Genomic DNA, 16,356 nt, shown 5'->3' on the forward strand with positions numbered 1-16,356 from the left:
TTTTGTGCAGTAAGCTTATTAAATTAGTATATATAACTGTACGGTACTGAATGAGCCCCTTTAGTCAGTGCTGCATACAGGTATAATGTTCTGTTCCTATGTAAATCTGTAATGCTTGGCTCACTGAGAAGTCAGCATGTAAGATGATGAGTGTGATGCAGGGTGGTGTCTCTGCTTTGCTGAGTTAAGAAGTTTGCTGCAGTATAAATACTGATGCTGTCCTCTGTCTGCCGCAGTGCCCTGTATCTCTCTCTCTGTGCAGACTCTGGACAGCTCCCTGCAGCTCTACATCACTATATCCCTTTACCAATCTTTATCACTAAATCATCTATCCTTTATCCATCTTCCACATCCCTAAATCTCTGTCATTTCTCTCTCTTGCTCTATCCCTGTATCAAATTCTTTCCAATTTTCCCTAAATCCCCACATTTCACTGTCTATTCCTGACATTGCATTTCTTGTTATTTTTCTTACTACACTGCAAATCCATTCATTTCCTTACACATCACAATGCTCAGCTACAACCTGGAACGTTCAATGGGTCCTGTCACCTACCGCAGATCTCCAGGGGAATCTTATCTTCGCTCCAGCTCTGTCTCCCTTGCTCACAGTGGAAGCAGCAGTTTTCAATCCCAGATCCGGAGCCGCCGTAGCATCCCTTCATACAGCGAAAGCCAAGAGCCTTCCAATGGACCCCGAGATGAGAAGGAGGCCTTACAAGGGTTGAATGAGAGGTTTGCTGGGTACATAGATAAGGTACGTAGGCTAGAAGAACAGAACAGGAATTTACAACAAGAGGCAGAAGCTCTGAAGAAACAGCAGGCCGGGTTCTCTGCCATAGGGCAGCTATATGAAAGGGAAATCCGAGATATGCGTAACCAGCTACTGAAGATCAACTCTGAAAATGGTCAAGAACAATTAGAGAGGGACCGGTTGAGTGAGGACATAGAACTTCTGAGAATGAAGACCCAAGAAGAAGAGAGAGTAAGAGATGAAGCACTTGCTGCTGAGAGGGCACTGAGACAGTACCTGCAGGAGTGTAGTCTGGAGAGAGATCAATTGGGTAGAAAGGTACAGGCTCTTCAGGATGAAGTAACCCAGCTGTGTAAAGGCCACCAGGAGGATGTAGAGGATATACTGAAGGAGATACAAGGCAGCCAGTTTTCTGTACAGCAACATGGAGAAGTACCGAGCATGGAGCTAGCATTGGCTCTGAAGGATATAAGGTCTCAGTTAGACAACCACATCAATAGAAACAACGTGCAAAACCAGGAGTTTTTTCAAGGTGAGTAGTGAGTGGGGGCAGAAAGAGAAACCCAAAGTGAAATCTATTTGCTAAAATCAGGGCTTTTGCACATTCTCAGCATCTTAATAAATCAGGTATTCACAATCTCAAATTATAATCATAGGTTTGTATTGGTAGCTACAAAAATCACCAGTCAATTGGGTATTGGCCCCACTAAAATTGTGCAGTCATGAAAGGGTTTAGAGAGACTCAGTTTAGATCAGCGGAGGAGATTATGTGGTTCCACATTTAAAAAAAGCAACCCATTCCATAGAAATCTTTTTTAGCAGACTACCTGTTATATTAACCTGTTAATACATCTCTCCAACACCTATAGTTTAAAGAAAAATATGTTATTTATAATATTGATATTGATTGATGTTTCTATTTTCCATCATCTAAAAAAAAAATATTGCTCATGATACAATTAAAAAATTAAGGGCAAAATCACTTCCCTTTTAGATTTTCTTTTCTTTTTGGCATCAAAAAGGTTACTTTAACCATGTGAAAATCCTGAGTCATGTTTGTTTCTATATTTGGACCTGTGCCTCCCCTCTCCTTCCCTCCCTCCATCCTCCTATTATAAGTAGGTTGGATCATTGATAGGCAGAACAAATATAAAGTCGAATCTCACACCTTCAAGCTGTATAGGGACCAATCAGCAGACTGGATGTTAACCCCTTAGATACCAAATTAGACTGGAACACTTTGCAGGAGGGATGCATTGCCACCCTGTCAGTATCCAAAATATATACATGTCAGGTGGTCCCTAGAAAAGAGGCAGAGTTAACTTTGCATAGATAATCAAGCTGCTGGCCTAGAGTTTGTGACAAAATATCTATCCCATCCCTGTGTTATCCAAAGCTGATTTTTTTTTTAATTCCTGAAGTAAATCTCAGTGAATCTCTTCCACAAAATAACATAAATCTGTCCTGTTTTTATGTTAAGACAGTTTTTCTTTTAAGATTTATTTATTTATTGGTAAGTAGAAACCACTGTATTTCTCTCTTTTAATTCTATAAAACTGGTGAAGTAATTTGAAATCATTACTTATTTCTGTAATCTCCTGAACCTCTATAAATGTAACAAAATTAAGACTAAAATATAATTGTGTATTTACAGTATATAAAAGCTGCATTTCTAATACTAACTATTGTATTGGTCTCAAATGTATCACATATTGCAACTTATTGTCCTCTCATCACTGACCATGTACAGATCTGCTAACCTTCAACATTAGTTTTCAGTTACTTCAGGTGTGGAATTATTTTGCAAAGTGTTAATATGCTTAAACCTTTGGCTGATAGAGAGAGCTGCAATATCTTGGATAACAGTGGATTGCAACTCTCTTTAGCAGCCAAGGGGTTAATGATTTTTAGTGATTTTTTTTTTGTTTAACACCAGTACTGATGACTGGTATTATGCATAAAGAACTTTGTTTTATCTCTCTCCAGCATTTGCAACGCCTTGTTCTAATACTATTAGTATTCCATTTAATCTTCATGCACACACCCTGACTGTTTCAGTCCCACACCTATAAATGGATATCTCTGCTGCAATGCAGAATTAATCTAATATTCACATCTGGTGCAAGGTCCCAGTCAAGCTGTGTAGGACATATGCTTTGACAAATTCACAGTGATACTCGAGATATCCCAGCACAGCTCATACTGCACCTTATCCCTGCAATGCAGCAGCTGGGAGATCATGTACTGCACCCCTCACTCCTGCACTGCAGCACAGAATATACCTTTATTAGGTCAGCACAGACACTGGTCTATCACTGCACCTTATATCAGCCCCCAGTGAATATCCTTGGTTAAAGGATTAAAATGCTTGATAGGATGCACAACATAGTTTATTTACAAATGATGCTTGAATGCAGTAATTTAACTGCCAAATTGCTTCATATCACCTGCCTGCATTATGCATACAGGCCATTTATCTTACATTACTTATTCAGCAGGATCTCATGCAAATCTATAGTTATTGGGGAGAAAAAGGCACAATCAGTTTGTTACTAAGAAACAGCAGAACTGGTTATACATTTACTGACTACATATAGCAGCACTACTGCTCATTATTATTATTATTATTATTTTCATTTTAAATAATTCTTCAAATTGGGGGTGTATTTTGGCCTTGGCCTAATAGGTTTTAGCCAAGAACAAAAAAGATTTAGTAGGGGAATTCTTTGGTATAATATCTCCTTACTCCTTTGCTATTTAAATGTTTTATTTATTAAAGGGATATGAACCCCATTTTTTTGTTTCCTGATTCAGATAGAGCATGCAGTTTTAAACAACTTTCTAATTTACACCTATTATAATTTTTTATTTGTTCTCTTTGTATCTTTATTTGAAAAAGTAGAAATGTAATCTTAGGAGCTGGACCATTTTTGTTTAGGCACCTGGATAGCGGTTGCTGATTTGTGGCTAAACGTAGCCTTTAAATGCCAGAAATTATATTTCCATTTAAAAAATGCATATATATATATATATATATATATATATATATATATATATTTTATATATATATATATATAAAACATTGTAGACCAGATTACGAGTGTAGCGCAAAATTGCGCTTTTGCTAGTTGAGCGCAATGCGAATGGGACCTCATGTTTGCATTGCATGGAAGCTTTGCGCTCATAAAACTTCCATAAGCTCCAATGGGAGCCTCATTCTCATGCTGATAGTCACAGCAGAGAACCTGGAGCAGTGAAGGGGGTAAGTCGCGCAGCCATGGGCTGCAAAATTTTAAAATATATGTTTATGAATATATACATATATATCTATGTGTTTATATGTGTATATACACATATTAACACATAAATAAATATGTATATAAGCATATACATATATATTTATAGTAATAACACAGTCCCCTATAGACCGCTATGTAAATATCTGACCTCTGGCTAATTTTCAGAGCGCAAATTGCTACCGCTGGTTATTCAACATGTGCCCATAAACGGGCGGATTTACCTGTTTACAGGCGCATGTTAAATTAGAACTCACTCTGTTGAAATCTAGCTCTGTATGGGCCCAACGTATTTTAGAAACATTGCCTTCATAAGGCTAGGTGCATTTTAATTATAATTGTATAATTATCTGTTGTTATAAATCATATTTAAAAATATTTTTAAAACCTTATACTAGTTTACAAAAATATTACTCAGATTTGTTCTCCACTCAATTTACATTTTATTTTACAATATTTTAATCATTGTGAAAAATGTATTTATTTTGCTGCTTTTTAGTTTATCTATTTAAAATGTCAGTGTAGATTAAACTAATGGGGTTCTGCAAATGGTTTATTTCTGTCATCCCATCAACAGCTATGTTTAAAGATTAGTTTGTATTTGTGGGATAACAAACTGTTTCTTATGGTTTGTGTTTGGTTGCGGCTTTTGTCTTCTGGGGTAAGCAAAACACATCTATAATCTTGCCAACATAAAAGCAAACAAAAAGCTCCCAGAGATTGTGGTTGCTCGGAGGAGCCCAAAACCACTGAGAAACAACAGTGGTGAGGTTGTAGGGGGTAGGGGTTTACCCTTGCTGCCCGGTATTCGTGACATCTCCCCCACCTCTAGTTTGGCAGACCTGGCCTAGACCCTTAATGGGTCGGCCTGGGGGCTGTCCGACGGTGGCCCTCCACTTCTCGGTTGCTGGGAGTGTGTATCCCATCTCTCGGCGCAGGATAGTCACATAATTTAATGTCCCAAACAAGTTTGCTAAGGCCGGCTACCAAACAATTGCTGTCCCACAAGTTCCAGTGTCCTTAAGTTCCATGGCCACACTGCCTCTCTCTGCGACACTCTGTTTTGTACCGGCTGACTCACCCACAAACAAATCCATTGCCGGTTTCCCCGGCTGTATTCCCCACCCCAAGACTAGGTTGAGGGTTTGCTCCTTGGTGGGGCAGGCAAGACTCGGGTGCCCAAACTGGTGGGCACCAAATGCAGGGGCGGTAACCAACAAAGCCATTGCCGTTTTCCCGGCTGTAGGTGGAAGTTGCTCTTGGTGGGGCAAGGCAAAACTCGGGTGCCCAAACTTGCAGGCATGAGCGGGTACCGCCCCTTGTGAGAAATACTCCGGGACGAGAAAATGGTCGAGACCCTGCCCAAGCTACTGAGTGGAGAGACCGTGTGTCTCTTCTCCCGAGAAGAAGATCTACCATTGGGAGGGAAGTCTGCAACCTTCGATCCATGGGAAACTGCTCTGCTGCTGGGGTGGGAGATAGACTGTCTTCCTCCCAAAGGATGGGGTTCTGCCGCTGGGGAGAGTTATCGACATTCCATCTCTCACTGCAAGGGGTTTCTGTGGTAAGGGGAGGGAGGACAACTACCTCCACTCCCAGAGGATGGCTCTGCCACTGGGAGAGAGACCGACTGTCTCCTCTCCTGTACCTGGCTCTGCCGCTGGGGAGATGAGGCCGACTGTCTCCTCTCCCAGGAAGGTGTTTCAGTTGTAAGAGGAGGGAGGATGACTACCTCCGCTCCCAGGGGATGGCTCTGCACTGTGGGAGAGAGACCGGTTGTCTCCTCTCCTTGTAACCTGGCTCTGCCGCTGGGGAGAGAGACCGACAGTCCTCCTCTCCTGGGGAAGGGGTTCTGCCCGTGGGGAGAGTTACCGGCATCCGTTTCTCCCTGCAAAGGGTTCTGTGTAAGGGGGAGGGAGGACGACTACCTCTGCTCCAAGGGGATGGCTCTGCCGCTGGGGAGAGAAACCGACCTGTCTCCTCTTCCAGAAAGGGGTTCTGTGTAAGGGGAGGGAGGACGACTACCTCCGTCCCAGGGGATGGCTCTGCCGCTGGGGAGAGAGACCAACTGCCTCCTCTCCTGGGAAGGGGTTCTGCTGCTGGGGAGAGTTATCAGCATCTGTTTTCTCCCTGCAAGGGGTTTTGTGTAAGGGGAGGGAGGACGACTACCTCCTCTCCCTGGTTTACCAGAGCTGCTGCAGGGGCTGGGCAGAGGCCCTGTTGCCATCGCTTCTGCTAGGGTGGCCCCCTGGTCCAAGACCATAAGCTCAAAGCCAGACTGCTTGATCAAGATCCAGCAGCCCTGGTTCCCTTTTTCTTGGTTGGCCCCCACCTCCATGGTTGAGCTCCATTAATCCCAGAGGGCTGGCACAACAGATCTGTATACCCTTGGCATGGCTGCTCAATGTGATCTAGCAGCCTCTTGTATTCTTTTGACCAGTGCTTCTTTCTGGTCAATTATAAAATCCATATCGTCTAGCAGCCAGGTTTCCTCCAAGAGATCCAGCAGTTCCTCTTGAGCCCAGAGATATCCTCCAGACCCTGGTCCATCCTCGCTCCCTAACTGTGGGTCCTCTGTCCTTTTTGTAAATAGCAATCCAGGGTCGCCGAAGCCAAAGCCCTCTGTGGGGGGAGCCATCCTCCAGCCATGACCGCGCTTGCATAGTGAGCCATTGAGGGCCCATAGCCGTCCTCCACCCACATCTCTTGCTGGATCAGTCCTATGTAGAACAGATAGCCATTCCTTCTTTGGCTGTTTTCCCAGGAAAGGCACTCTCACGGTCCACCGAAACCCGGAACCTTGTGTCATTCATGGGGAGGACCTTTCCATTGGTCCCACTCCTGTTGAAGAGCCTCCCACCAGAGGTCCCGGCGGATCAGGTCCCTCTGTTCCAGCACGTTCTCTTGATAAATAGGGACCGTCCAGCTGGCCAGCACCTCCTTTACTCTCCTTAGAAAATTCGACTTCCCTAGTTACCGGCTATTGTGGCCCTTCTCCTCTGTCAGCAGGAATTATATGGAAGAAGCAGATCCCACCGCTGCCAGCAAATATGATGGATACCCCGGCTACCCCATACTGGGTAGCTCCGCCAAACGGGTCCTGCTTCCTCCATGCTGACTGCAGCTATGTAGCTGGCAAGTGACCACAGCCTGGTAGCCACCCCTGATGCCCGACAGCACCAGTACTCTGGGGTTCCAACCCTGTGGCAGACACCGGCCTACCCAGACTAGGTGCTCTGCCAGAGGGTCCTTCCTCTGCCTGGAACAGGCTGCTATGTAGCCCAGGAAAGTGATTTTAGCAGGAGCCCACCCAAAATAACTAGACACACTAGCAATTCAGGTGAAACAGGAAGGTTATTTTATTGAAAACACACACTCTTTTTATATACACACTCATCTTGATAAGACAAAGGACAATCCCACAATTTTCCATCATTCCCGCCCCTCCAGAAAGAACGGCACCTCCATAGCAGCCACATTTCCAGGATACGGGGTGATCCTGGTGGAGCGACGGCACTTCATTTTAAAGTTCTCGGCCCCCAGATGCCACAGGTCCAAAAATCAAGCATGATTTGTTACTGGGGAACCGGAGTTACATTCCATTGAAGTTATGGGGTTAGGGGTGACCCAAAGGAGCTCCCCTCCGATAATTCCCCCAGCTCTGTCCTCTTTAGGGGCTACCAATCCCAAAAGGGCGGAGCTTTGGGGCAAAGGGCTGCTGGAGCGACCAGGGGTGTAAAGTTAGTGGTGTCCTGATGTCCTGTGGCCGACCGGGAGTTCCAGAAGCCCGGCCAGCCCTGAGAGGGGTTAGGCTGGTGTCAATTGTCAGGTGGACGACCAGGAGTTCCAGGAGCCCGGCCAGCCTAGGAGGGTTTTCCCGGTCATAGACCAGCTCTTCTCTTAACAAAAGAATCCAATAAAAAGCAAACAAAAAGCTCACAGAGATTGTGGTTGCTCTGAGGAGCCCAAAATCACTGAGAAACAACAGGGGTGAGGTTGTAGGGGTTTAACCCTTGCTGACCGGTATCCGTGACATTAGGTAAGCTGAAGTTTATTTGTTAATGAGTCAGGTGAATAAGCTTCGCTGAACAAAAAGGTCTTTAGGGAGCGTTTAAAGGAGGGAGAGGTTAGGGGAGAGTCTGACAGCTCAAGGAAGTTCCTTCCAGAGGGTTGGGTGACACACGAGAGATGTCCTGTAGTCTAGCATGAAAGGAGGTGATGGTAGAGGACACAAGGAGCAGGTCATTGTTGGATCTTAGGGGGCGGACTGGAATATATTTGTTGATGAGTAAGGACAGGTAGGGTGGGGCAGCGGTGAGGGCTTTTTAGGTCAGGGTGAGAATTTTGAATTTAATTCTGCTGTGAATGGGGAGCCAGTGAAGGGACTCACAGAGAGGTGCAGCAGAAACAATGCGTTGAGAGAGGTGGATTAGCCTGACAGATGCATTTAGGATGGATTGAAGGGGAGAGCGGCGGGAGAGAGGGAGGCCAGTTAGTAAGTTATTACAGTAGTCGAATCGAGAAATTACCATGGAGTCGATTAGCTGTTTAGTAGTTTCATCACTCAGAAACAGATGAATTTTGGAGATATTGCATAGGTGGTCGTGGCAGGATGAAGACAGCAATTGGATGTGGGGAATGAAGGACAGATTTGAGTCAAGTGTGACTCTGAAGCAGTGGACCTGGGGTGATGGGGAGATAGTGGTGCCACCAACAGTGATGAAAAAATTAGAAACTGGAGTAGAGTTAGAGGGGGGGGGATTAGGAGTATTTCGGTCTTGGACATGTTTATTTTTAGGTGGTGAGAGGCCATCCAGGAGGAAATGCCAGATAAGCAGTCGCTGATGTGAGAATTGACAGAAGGAGAGAGTATGGGGTGAAAAGTTAGATCTGGGTATCATCATCAACCCTTAAACCGCCGCTCCCTGACCCCGCCGCAACCTATATTAAATTTATTAACCCCTATCCTGCCCCCCCTACACCGTCGCCACTGTAATAAAATTATTAACCCCTAAACCTAAGTCTAACACTAACCCTAACACCCCCCCTAACTTAAATATTAATTAAAAAATCTAAATAATATTTCTATTATGAACTAAATTAATCCTATTAAAACTAAATACTTACCTTTAAAATAAACCCTAATATAGCTACAATATAAATTATAATTATATTGTAGCTATCTTAGGATTTATTTTTTATTTTACAGGCAAATTTCAATTTATTTTAACTAGGTACAATAGCTATTAAATAGTTATTAACTATTTAATACCTACCTAGCTAAAATAAAGAGAAATTAACCTGTAAAATAAAAACTAACCTAAGTTACAATTACACCTAACACTACACTATCATTAAATAAATTATTCCTATTTAAAACTAAATACTTACCTGTAAAATAAACCCTAAGATAGCTACAATATAATTAATAATTACATTGTAGCTATTTTAGGATTTATATTTATTTTACAGGTAACTTTGTATTTATTTTAGCTAGTTAGAATAGTTATTAAATAGTTATTAACTATTTAATAACTAACTAGCTAAAAGAAATACAAAATTACCTGTAAATCCTAACCTAAGTTACAATTAAACCTAACACTACACTATCATTAAATTAATTAAATAAATTACCTACAAATAACTACAATTAAATACAATTACATAAACTAACTAAAGTACAAAAAATAAAAAAAATAAGTTACAAACATTTTAAAAATATTACAACAATTTTAAGATACTTACACCTAATCTAAGCCCCCTAATAAATAACAAACCCCCCAAAATAAAAAATGCCCTACCCTATTCTAAATTAAAAAAGTTCAAAGCTCTTTTACCTTACCAGCCCTTAAAAGGGCCATTTGTGGGGCATGCCCCAAAGAATTCAGCTCTTTTGCCTGTAAAAGAAAAATACAACCCCCCCCCCCCAACATTAAAAACCCACCCAGGTGTATTTGTAACTTAGGTTAGTTTTTATTTTACAGATAAATTTCTCTTTATTTTTAGCTAGGTAAGCTATTAAATAGTTAATAACTATTTAATAGCTATTGTACCTAGTTAAAATAAATTGAAAGATGCCTGGAAAATAAAAATAAATCCTAAGATAGCTACAATATAATTATTATTTATATTGTAGCTATATTAGGGTTTATTTTAAAGGTAAGTATTTAGTTTTAAATTAGGATTACTTTAGGTTCATAATAGAAATATTATTTAGATTTATTTAATTAATATTTAAGTTAGGGGGGTGTTAGGGTTAGTGTTAGACTTAGGTTTAGGGGTTAATAATTTTATTACAATTGCGACGGTTGTAGTTGGGGTAGGATAGGGGTTAATAAATGTATTATAGGTGGCGACGGTGTAGGGGGGCAGGATAGGGGTTAATAAAATGTATATAGGTGGCGACGGTGTAGGGGGGCAGATTAGGGGTTAATAAATTTAATATAAGTTGCAGTGGGCTCCAGGAGCGGCGGTTTAGGGGTTAATATGTATAGAGCAGCTTGCGGTGGGCTCCGGGGAGCAGCGGTTTAGGGGGTAATAACTTTATTTAGTTGCAGCGGTGTAGGGGGAACAGATTAGTGGTGTTTAGACTCGGGGTACATGTTAGGGTGTTAGGTGCAGACATCTCCCATAGGAATCAATGGGATGTCTGGCAGCAGCGAACTTGTACTTTCGCTATGGTCAGACTCCCATTGATTCCTATGGGATCCGCCGCCTCCAGGGCGGGCGGTTTGAAAACCAGGTACGCTGGGCCGGGAAAAGTGCCGAGCGTACCTGCTAGTTTTTTGATAACTAGCAAAAGTAGTCAGATTGTGCCGCACTTGTGTGCGGAACATCTGAGTGACGTAAGAATCGATCTGTGTCGGACTGAGTCTGGCGGATCGAAGTTTACGTCACAAAATTCTACTTTTGCCGGTCTCTAGCCTTTGATAACTAAGGCGAATCAGCCTCGCCACAAATACGCTGCGGAATTCCAGCGTATTTGAGGTTGACGGCTTGATAACTAGGCCCCAATATCTCTACCTTTTAGTTTACTGAATACATCAGACTTGGCAGAGAAATTTGAGCTTCAACCCACACCCACTAGCAGAGGCAGGGAAACTCATTTTACAATAAGAAAAATAATACACTTCAGTTCAATGATTTACTTCATATTTTGATTTCAATATATCATTTATTCCACGGCTCGACAAACCCAGGAGCCTGGGAGCCACTGGCCCCTAGACTTTTACCCCTAGGCTCCTAGACTTTTATCCCTAGGATCCTAGACTTTTACCCCTAACCTTTTGGGTTATTCTCTATCTCTATATCTTTATACAAATCCAACTGCCTGGCTCCTGAATATTTTTACTGGCTCCTAATTTTTAAACAGATTTGTCAAGCACTGATTTATTTATTTTATAGGTTTTTTTAAACTATGATTATTTTTGTGAGCCCTATTGTAATGTATGCATCCCCTTTCACATACTTACCCCTTCACATACTTACCCAGCCTACCTAGGTATGCTTTTCAACATAGAATACAAAGAGAACTAAGCAAATTAGATAATAGTAAATTGGAAAGTTGTTAAAATACTCTATCTGAATCATGAAAGAAATATTTTGGGTTTCATGTCCCTTTAAATGCAGGGAACACTTCATAGCACTGGTGACATTTGTTATAGAATCTCACAAGCTCGGAGAGTTTTAGAGTATCAGGCTGTAAATTCTCCCTGTTGCTCAGTAGCTTGTCTGCTTAAAAACAAACACATTTATTAGCTTGCCAACAGTAGCTGCAAATCTTGCAAGTTCTGTCTACCATGCTCTGTGGAACTTTGTTTTTGCAATGTATATAGCTGTCACAACCAGTTCCAGGTGAGCTTTTGTTTCATTTGCAACAATGTAAAAACTGTTGCAAACATTGTTGCAAATGTTTTTTACTGTATAATTGCTCAAGATATATGCAAGCTTACCTAGGTATTCTTTAATGCAAAGGAGTATACCAAGAGAAAGAGGTAAATTTAATAAAATCTGATATATATATTTTTGAAGACAGCACACTCTGAATCATGAAACATAAATTTTATCCCTCATGTCTCTTTAATCACTGATTAGGCCGAAACGATTGTCTGAGATTGCTGTGTTCCTTGTTCAGAGAGGAATTGCCTGGTATTTCGGCGCTGGACTGACCGTAATTGGCGGGATCAGACTGATATACTACAGGAGAGTTCTACTCTGTGAAAAGCATTACTGGACTAAAAAGCTGCACCCAGGTGGTAAATCGCCATAGAACAGGCTAACAATGGTATTAAGACAGTTGTTCGTTCCTGAGAGTGCACTTTTCTCTGTATGTATTTAGTCTCCCTATTGGAAAAAGGGGCAACTAGACATGGACTTCCTTGCTCAGTGTACTTAGAGGAATATGGCTACACCTCACTGACAAGGCCCTATGAAGGCTGAAACGATCGTCTGGGGTTGCTGTGTTCCTTGTTCAGAGAGGAATTGCCTGGTATTTTGGCGCTGGACTGACCATAATAGGCGGGATCAGACTGATATACTACAGGAATGTTCTACTCTGTGAAAAGCATTACTGGGCTAAAAAGAGGCTGCACACGGGTTGTAAATCGCCATAGAACAGGCTAACAATGGTATTGAGCCAGTTGTTCGTTCCTGTGAGTGCACTTCTCTCTGTATGTATTTAGTCTCCCTATGGGAAAAAGGGGCAACCAGACGTGGACCTCCTTGCTCAGTGTGCTTAGGTGATTATGGCTACACCTCACTGACAAGGCCCTATGACGGTCGAAACGATCATCTGGGGTTGCTGTCTTCAGAGAGGAATTGCCTGGTATTTTGGCGCTGGACTGACCGTAATAGGCGGAATCAGACTGATATACTACAGGAATGTTCTACTCTGTGAAAAGCATTACTGGGCTAAAAAGCTGCACCCAGATGGTAAATTGCCATAGAACAGGCTAACAATGGTATTGAGCCAGTTGTTCGTTCCTGTGAGTGCACTTCTTTCTGTATATATATATATATATATATAAAAATATTTTTTTATAATAAAAATTACATTATTTTCTATGTGAAGAACATAGGAATGGAAAATATACGTAACGCACATCAAGGTTCGTGATTAGTGAAATATTACATATAAAATATGTATAATTATTAAAAATTATTATAGATACTCTAAATAATCCATAGAATATATATATATATAGCACATATATATATATATATATATATACAGCACACATGTAGAAAAGTTAATCAAACTTTGTTTGTAGCGACGTTTCGAGTCCATCCAACTCTTAAAGGGCCACTGTAAGTAAATATTTTCTATGCCTGTTACTAACTACCCCAAATACGCTTTTTATCAATAGCATTTCATTAACATATCTCTACCGTATGTCAGAAATCTTGTCTGCAAATTTAATTGTTTTCCAAACCCACTCCGTGGGTATCCTTTGCTCTGTACCAATAATCAAAATGGCGCTTTAAACACAAAGTTATTGGTTTAAGTATTTTGAACATGCAGTGCTGAAAATAGTGGGCAGGATAACGTGACATCATCGGCGAATAAAATATATAACTTTTAGAACGTTATGAAACTTCATTTTGGAGAAAATATAGGTCAGTAGGTTTTAATTAATGTTTATTAACTTTAATATGTTAGTTGTTTAGCTTAAAAATTATAACAGAAAGTAATCCTTTAATCATGCTATAGAATACTACCATTCAACCCCTTTTATAGCACCTGTGTAGCATTTTAATTTATTCACCTGTTCATTAGATGACATCATATATATTTCTCATGTTTCTCTCTCGCCACCTACTGGCTGTGTTATAATTATTACTCATTTTAAAACAAACTTTTTTCCTTTTCACTTTTTGATGTTACATTTTTTTAGGGTATTGCTAAAATGGTAGTTTTGGATTATATACACAATATCAAAATTCTATTAAATACTAAATACTTAAAAAAACCTATAAATGCATTTACAAAATATCTAAAAAATACTTATAAAAACAAATGTAGGTCATAATCCCTATTTAATCCTACTGGGTGGAGAGTTTTTAAATTTTGTATCCACCAAACTTCTCTCCTCTTTAGTAACAATTCCCTATCACCACCCCTTCTCAGTTTTGGGATGTGATCAATTACTTGAAACCTAAGTTGGCTCACTGAATGGCCTGCTTCAATAAAATGGGCCGATACTGGGAGGGATTTGTCTTCACATCTAATAGATGATTTGTGGGCACTGATTCTATCTTTAATACGATTTATTGTTTCACCAACATAACCCCCGCCCACATAGGCATTTTAGTAGGTACACTACATATTCTGTATCACATGTATACAGACCATTTATATACCGTCTCTTTCTATCATTTATTTGTGCTACATGTTTGCCCTTGATCATAGAGTTGCATTGTGCACAATGAAGGCAGGGGTATGATCTTTTGTTGGAACTAGTTAAATAATTAACTTTCTCTTCCTTTTTTGTGCCAATATCGGCCTTGACCAATATATCTCTTATGTTTTTTACCCTCTTATAGGCATGTATAGGAGGATCTTGAAATTTCCTAATGTTGGGATTGTATTTATTTAATAAATACCAATGTTTTTTTAATAATTTTAGAGATTTTTTTCACTATACATGCTATATTTTGTTGTGAACACAATCTGATTTACTTCTTTTTTATTATATCTTTTTCGTGAACCTTGATCTCCTATTTCAGTAAGCACATCTTGTTTACAATTTGATATTAATGGCTTAGGATAACCTCTTGTCTCAAATTTCTTGGCTATTTGTTCTAATCTTACTGCCTGTAGTTTTTTGTAGTTTACATTCCTCACTGTTCTGACAAATTGGCTACTAGGTATAGACCTAAAAACTCGTTCCGGATGATAACTATCAAAATGTAAGAGGGTACTACGGTCAGTGGGCTTATTAAATAGATCAGTAATCAGGACACCATCTTTCTTATATACTACTGTTTCTAAATAACTTATATGATTTACAGAAAAATTCAATGTGAATTTTAAACTATTGGTGCTCTTGTTTAAATCATCCACAAATGTTTGTAATGTGCTCAATGGGCCCCTCTATACGCCAAACACATTGTCGATGAAACGGAGCAAGAGTATATAGCTTGTTTGAAAACGAACACTAATATATACATATCTCTTCTCGAATTGGCTGACAAAAATGTTGGCGTTTGAAGGGGCCACATTAGAGCCCATGGCTGTACCCTTTTTTTTTTATGTAAAAAGTATCCTGGAAAAGAAAATAATTTAAGTATAATACTATATTCAACAACTCCTCAATGAATTGGCATTTAGAAATAGAAAAATCAGTTTCTTGTTCTTATCACTTCCAATACAGATGCTATGCCAGCTTCATGGGGAATTGTGAATAGACTAACAACATTAAGCGTGAAGAGGATATCTAATTCTTCACTTTGTATCTTATTTATTTGTTCAAGAAAATTGCCAGTGTCTTTTAAATAAGATTTTTGTACTGTAGCCAGAGGATTTAAAACTTTATCTAAAAAAATGGCTATATTAGAAAATACTGATCTGTGCTAGCCACAATCGGACCGACCTGGAGGTTCTTTAAGGTTCTTGTGAACCTTAGGTAACGTATAGAATACTGGGGTGATAGGGTTTTTATTAATTAAGAAAGCAGCAAGGTCCTTGGTGATCACATGATTCTCTACAGCTTTCTCAATTACATTTGATATTTCCTTTTGTATATCAGATAGCAGATCACCATCTAAAATGTGGTAAATACCCCTTACTGATAACTGGGCCAAAATTTCTTGTTCATAATATTCCCTATCAGGGACGACAACAGCGCCGCCCTTGTCCGCATTTTTAATTATAATTGTTTTATTTTTGGAAAGGTTTTTTAAAGCTTGTTGTTCAGCAACTGATATATTTCTTTGTAATTTCATATCTTTCTCAATTAATAACGTCTTTATGTCATTTTGTACAAATTTTATATATGTTTCTACCCCTGAGTTAGATGTATTCGGAACATAACATGATTTATTTCTTAAACCCAAGGATTTTAGATTAAACATTTCATTTTCATTCACATTTCCAGTCACATTCACATTAGTGCTCTGGGAACCAAAATGTGTCTTAAGCCTTAGGGTTCTAAAAAAACGATACAAATCTTTATCCAAATTAAATTCATTCATATAAGCAGAGGGACAGAAAGATAGGCCTTTGTTTAACTCAGTCCTTTCCGTTTCTGTGAGATGATATTGTGAGATATTAATCACCAAGTCACTTTCTGCAGTAATACAATTTATA

At 40.0% G+C, this 16,356-nt stretch overlaps 1 protein-coding gene across 1 annotated transcript in view; it reads left to right on the forward strand.

Moving 5' to 3' along the window:
* Positions 1-254: 254 nt before the first annotated feature.
* The window catches only part of NEFH (neurofilament heavy chain), a 43,386-nt gene continuing 27,284 nt past the window's right edge, over positions 255-16,356 (forward strand). Inside the window, exon 1 of the mRNA XM_053702180.1 lies at positions 255-1,285. Within this exon, the coding sequence (XP_053558155.1) occupies positions 511-1,285 (775 nt within the window). The 5' untranslated portion in view covers positions 255-510. The remainder of the gene's footprint in view (positions 1,286-16,356) is intronic.

The sequence above is a fragment of the Bombina bombina genome, chromosome 2, assembly GCF_027579735.1.
Source record: "Bombina bombina isolate aBomBom1 chromosome 2, aBomBom1.pri, whole genome shotgun sequence".
NCBI classification, from domain to species: domain Eukaryota; kingdom Metazoa; phylum Chordata; class Amphibia; order Anura; family Bombinatoridae; genus Bombina; species Bombina bombina.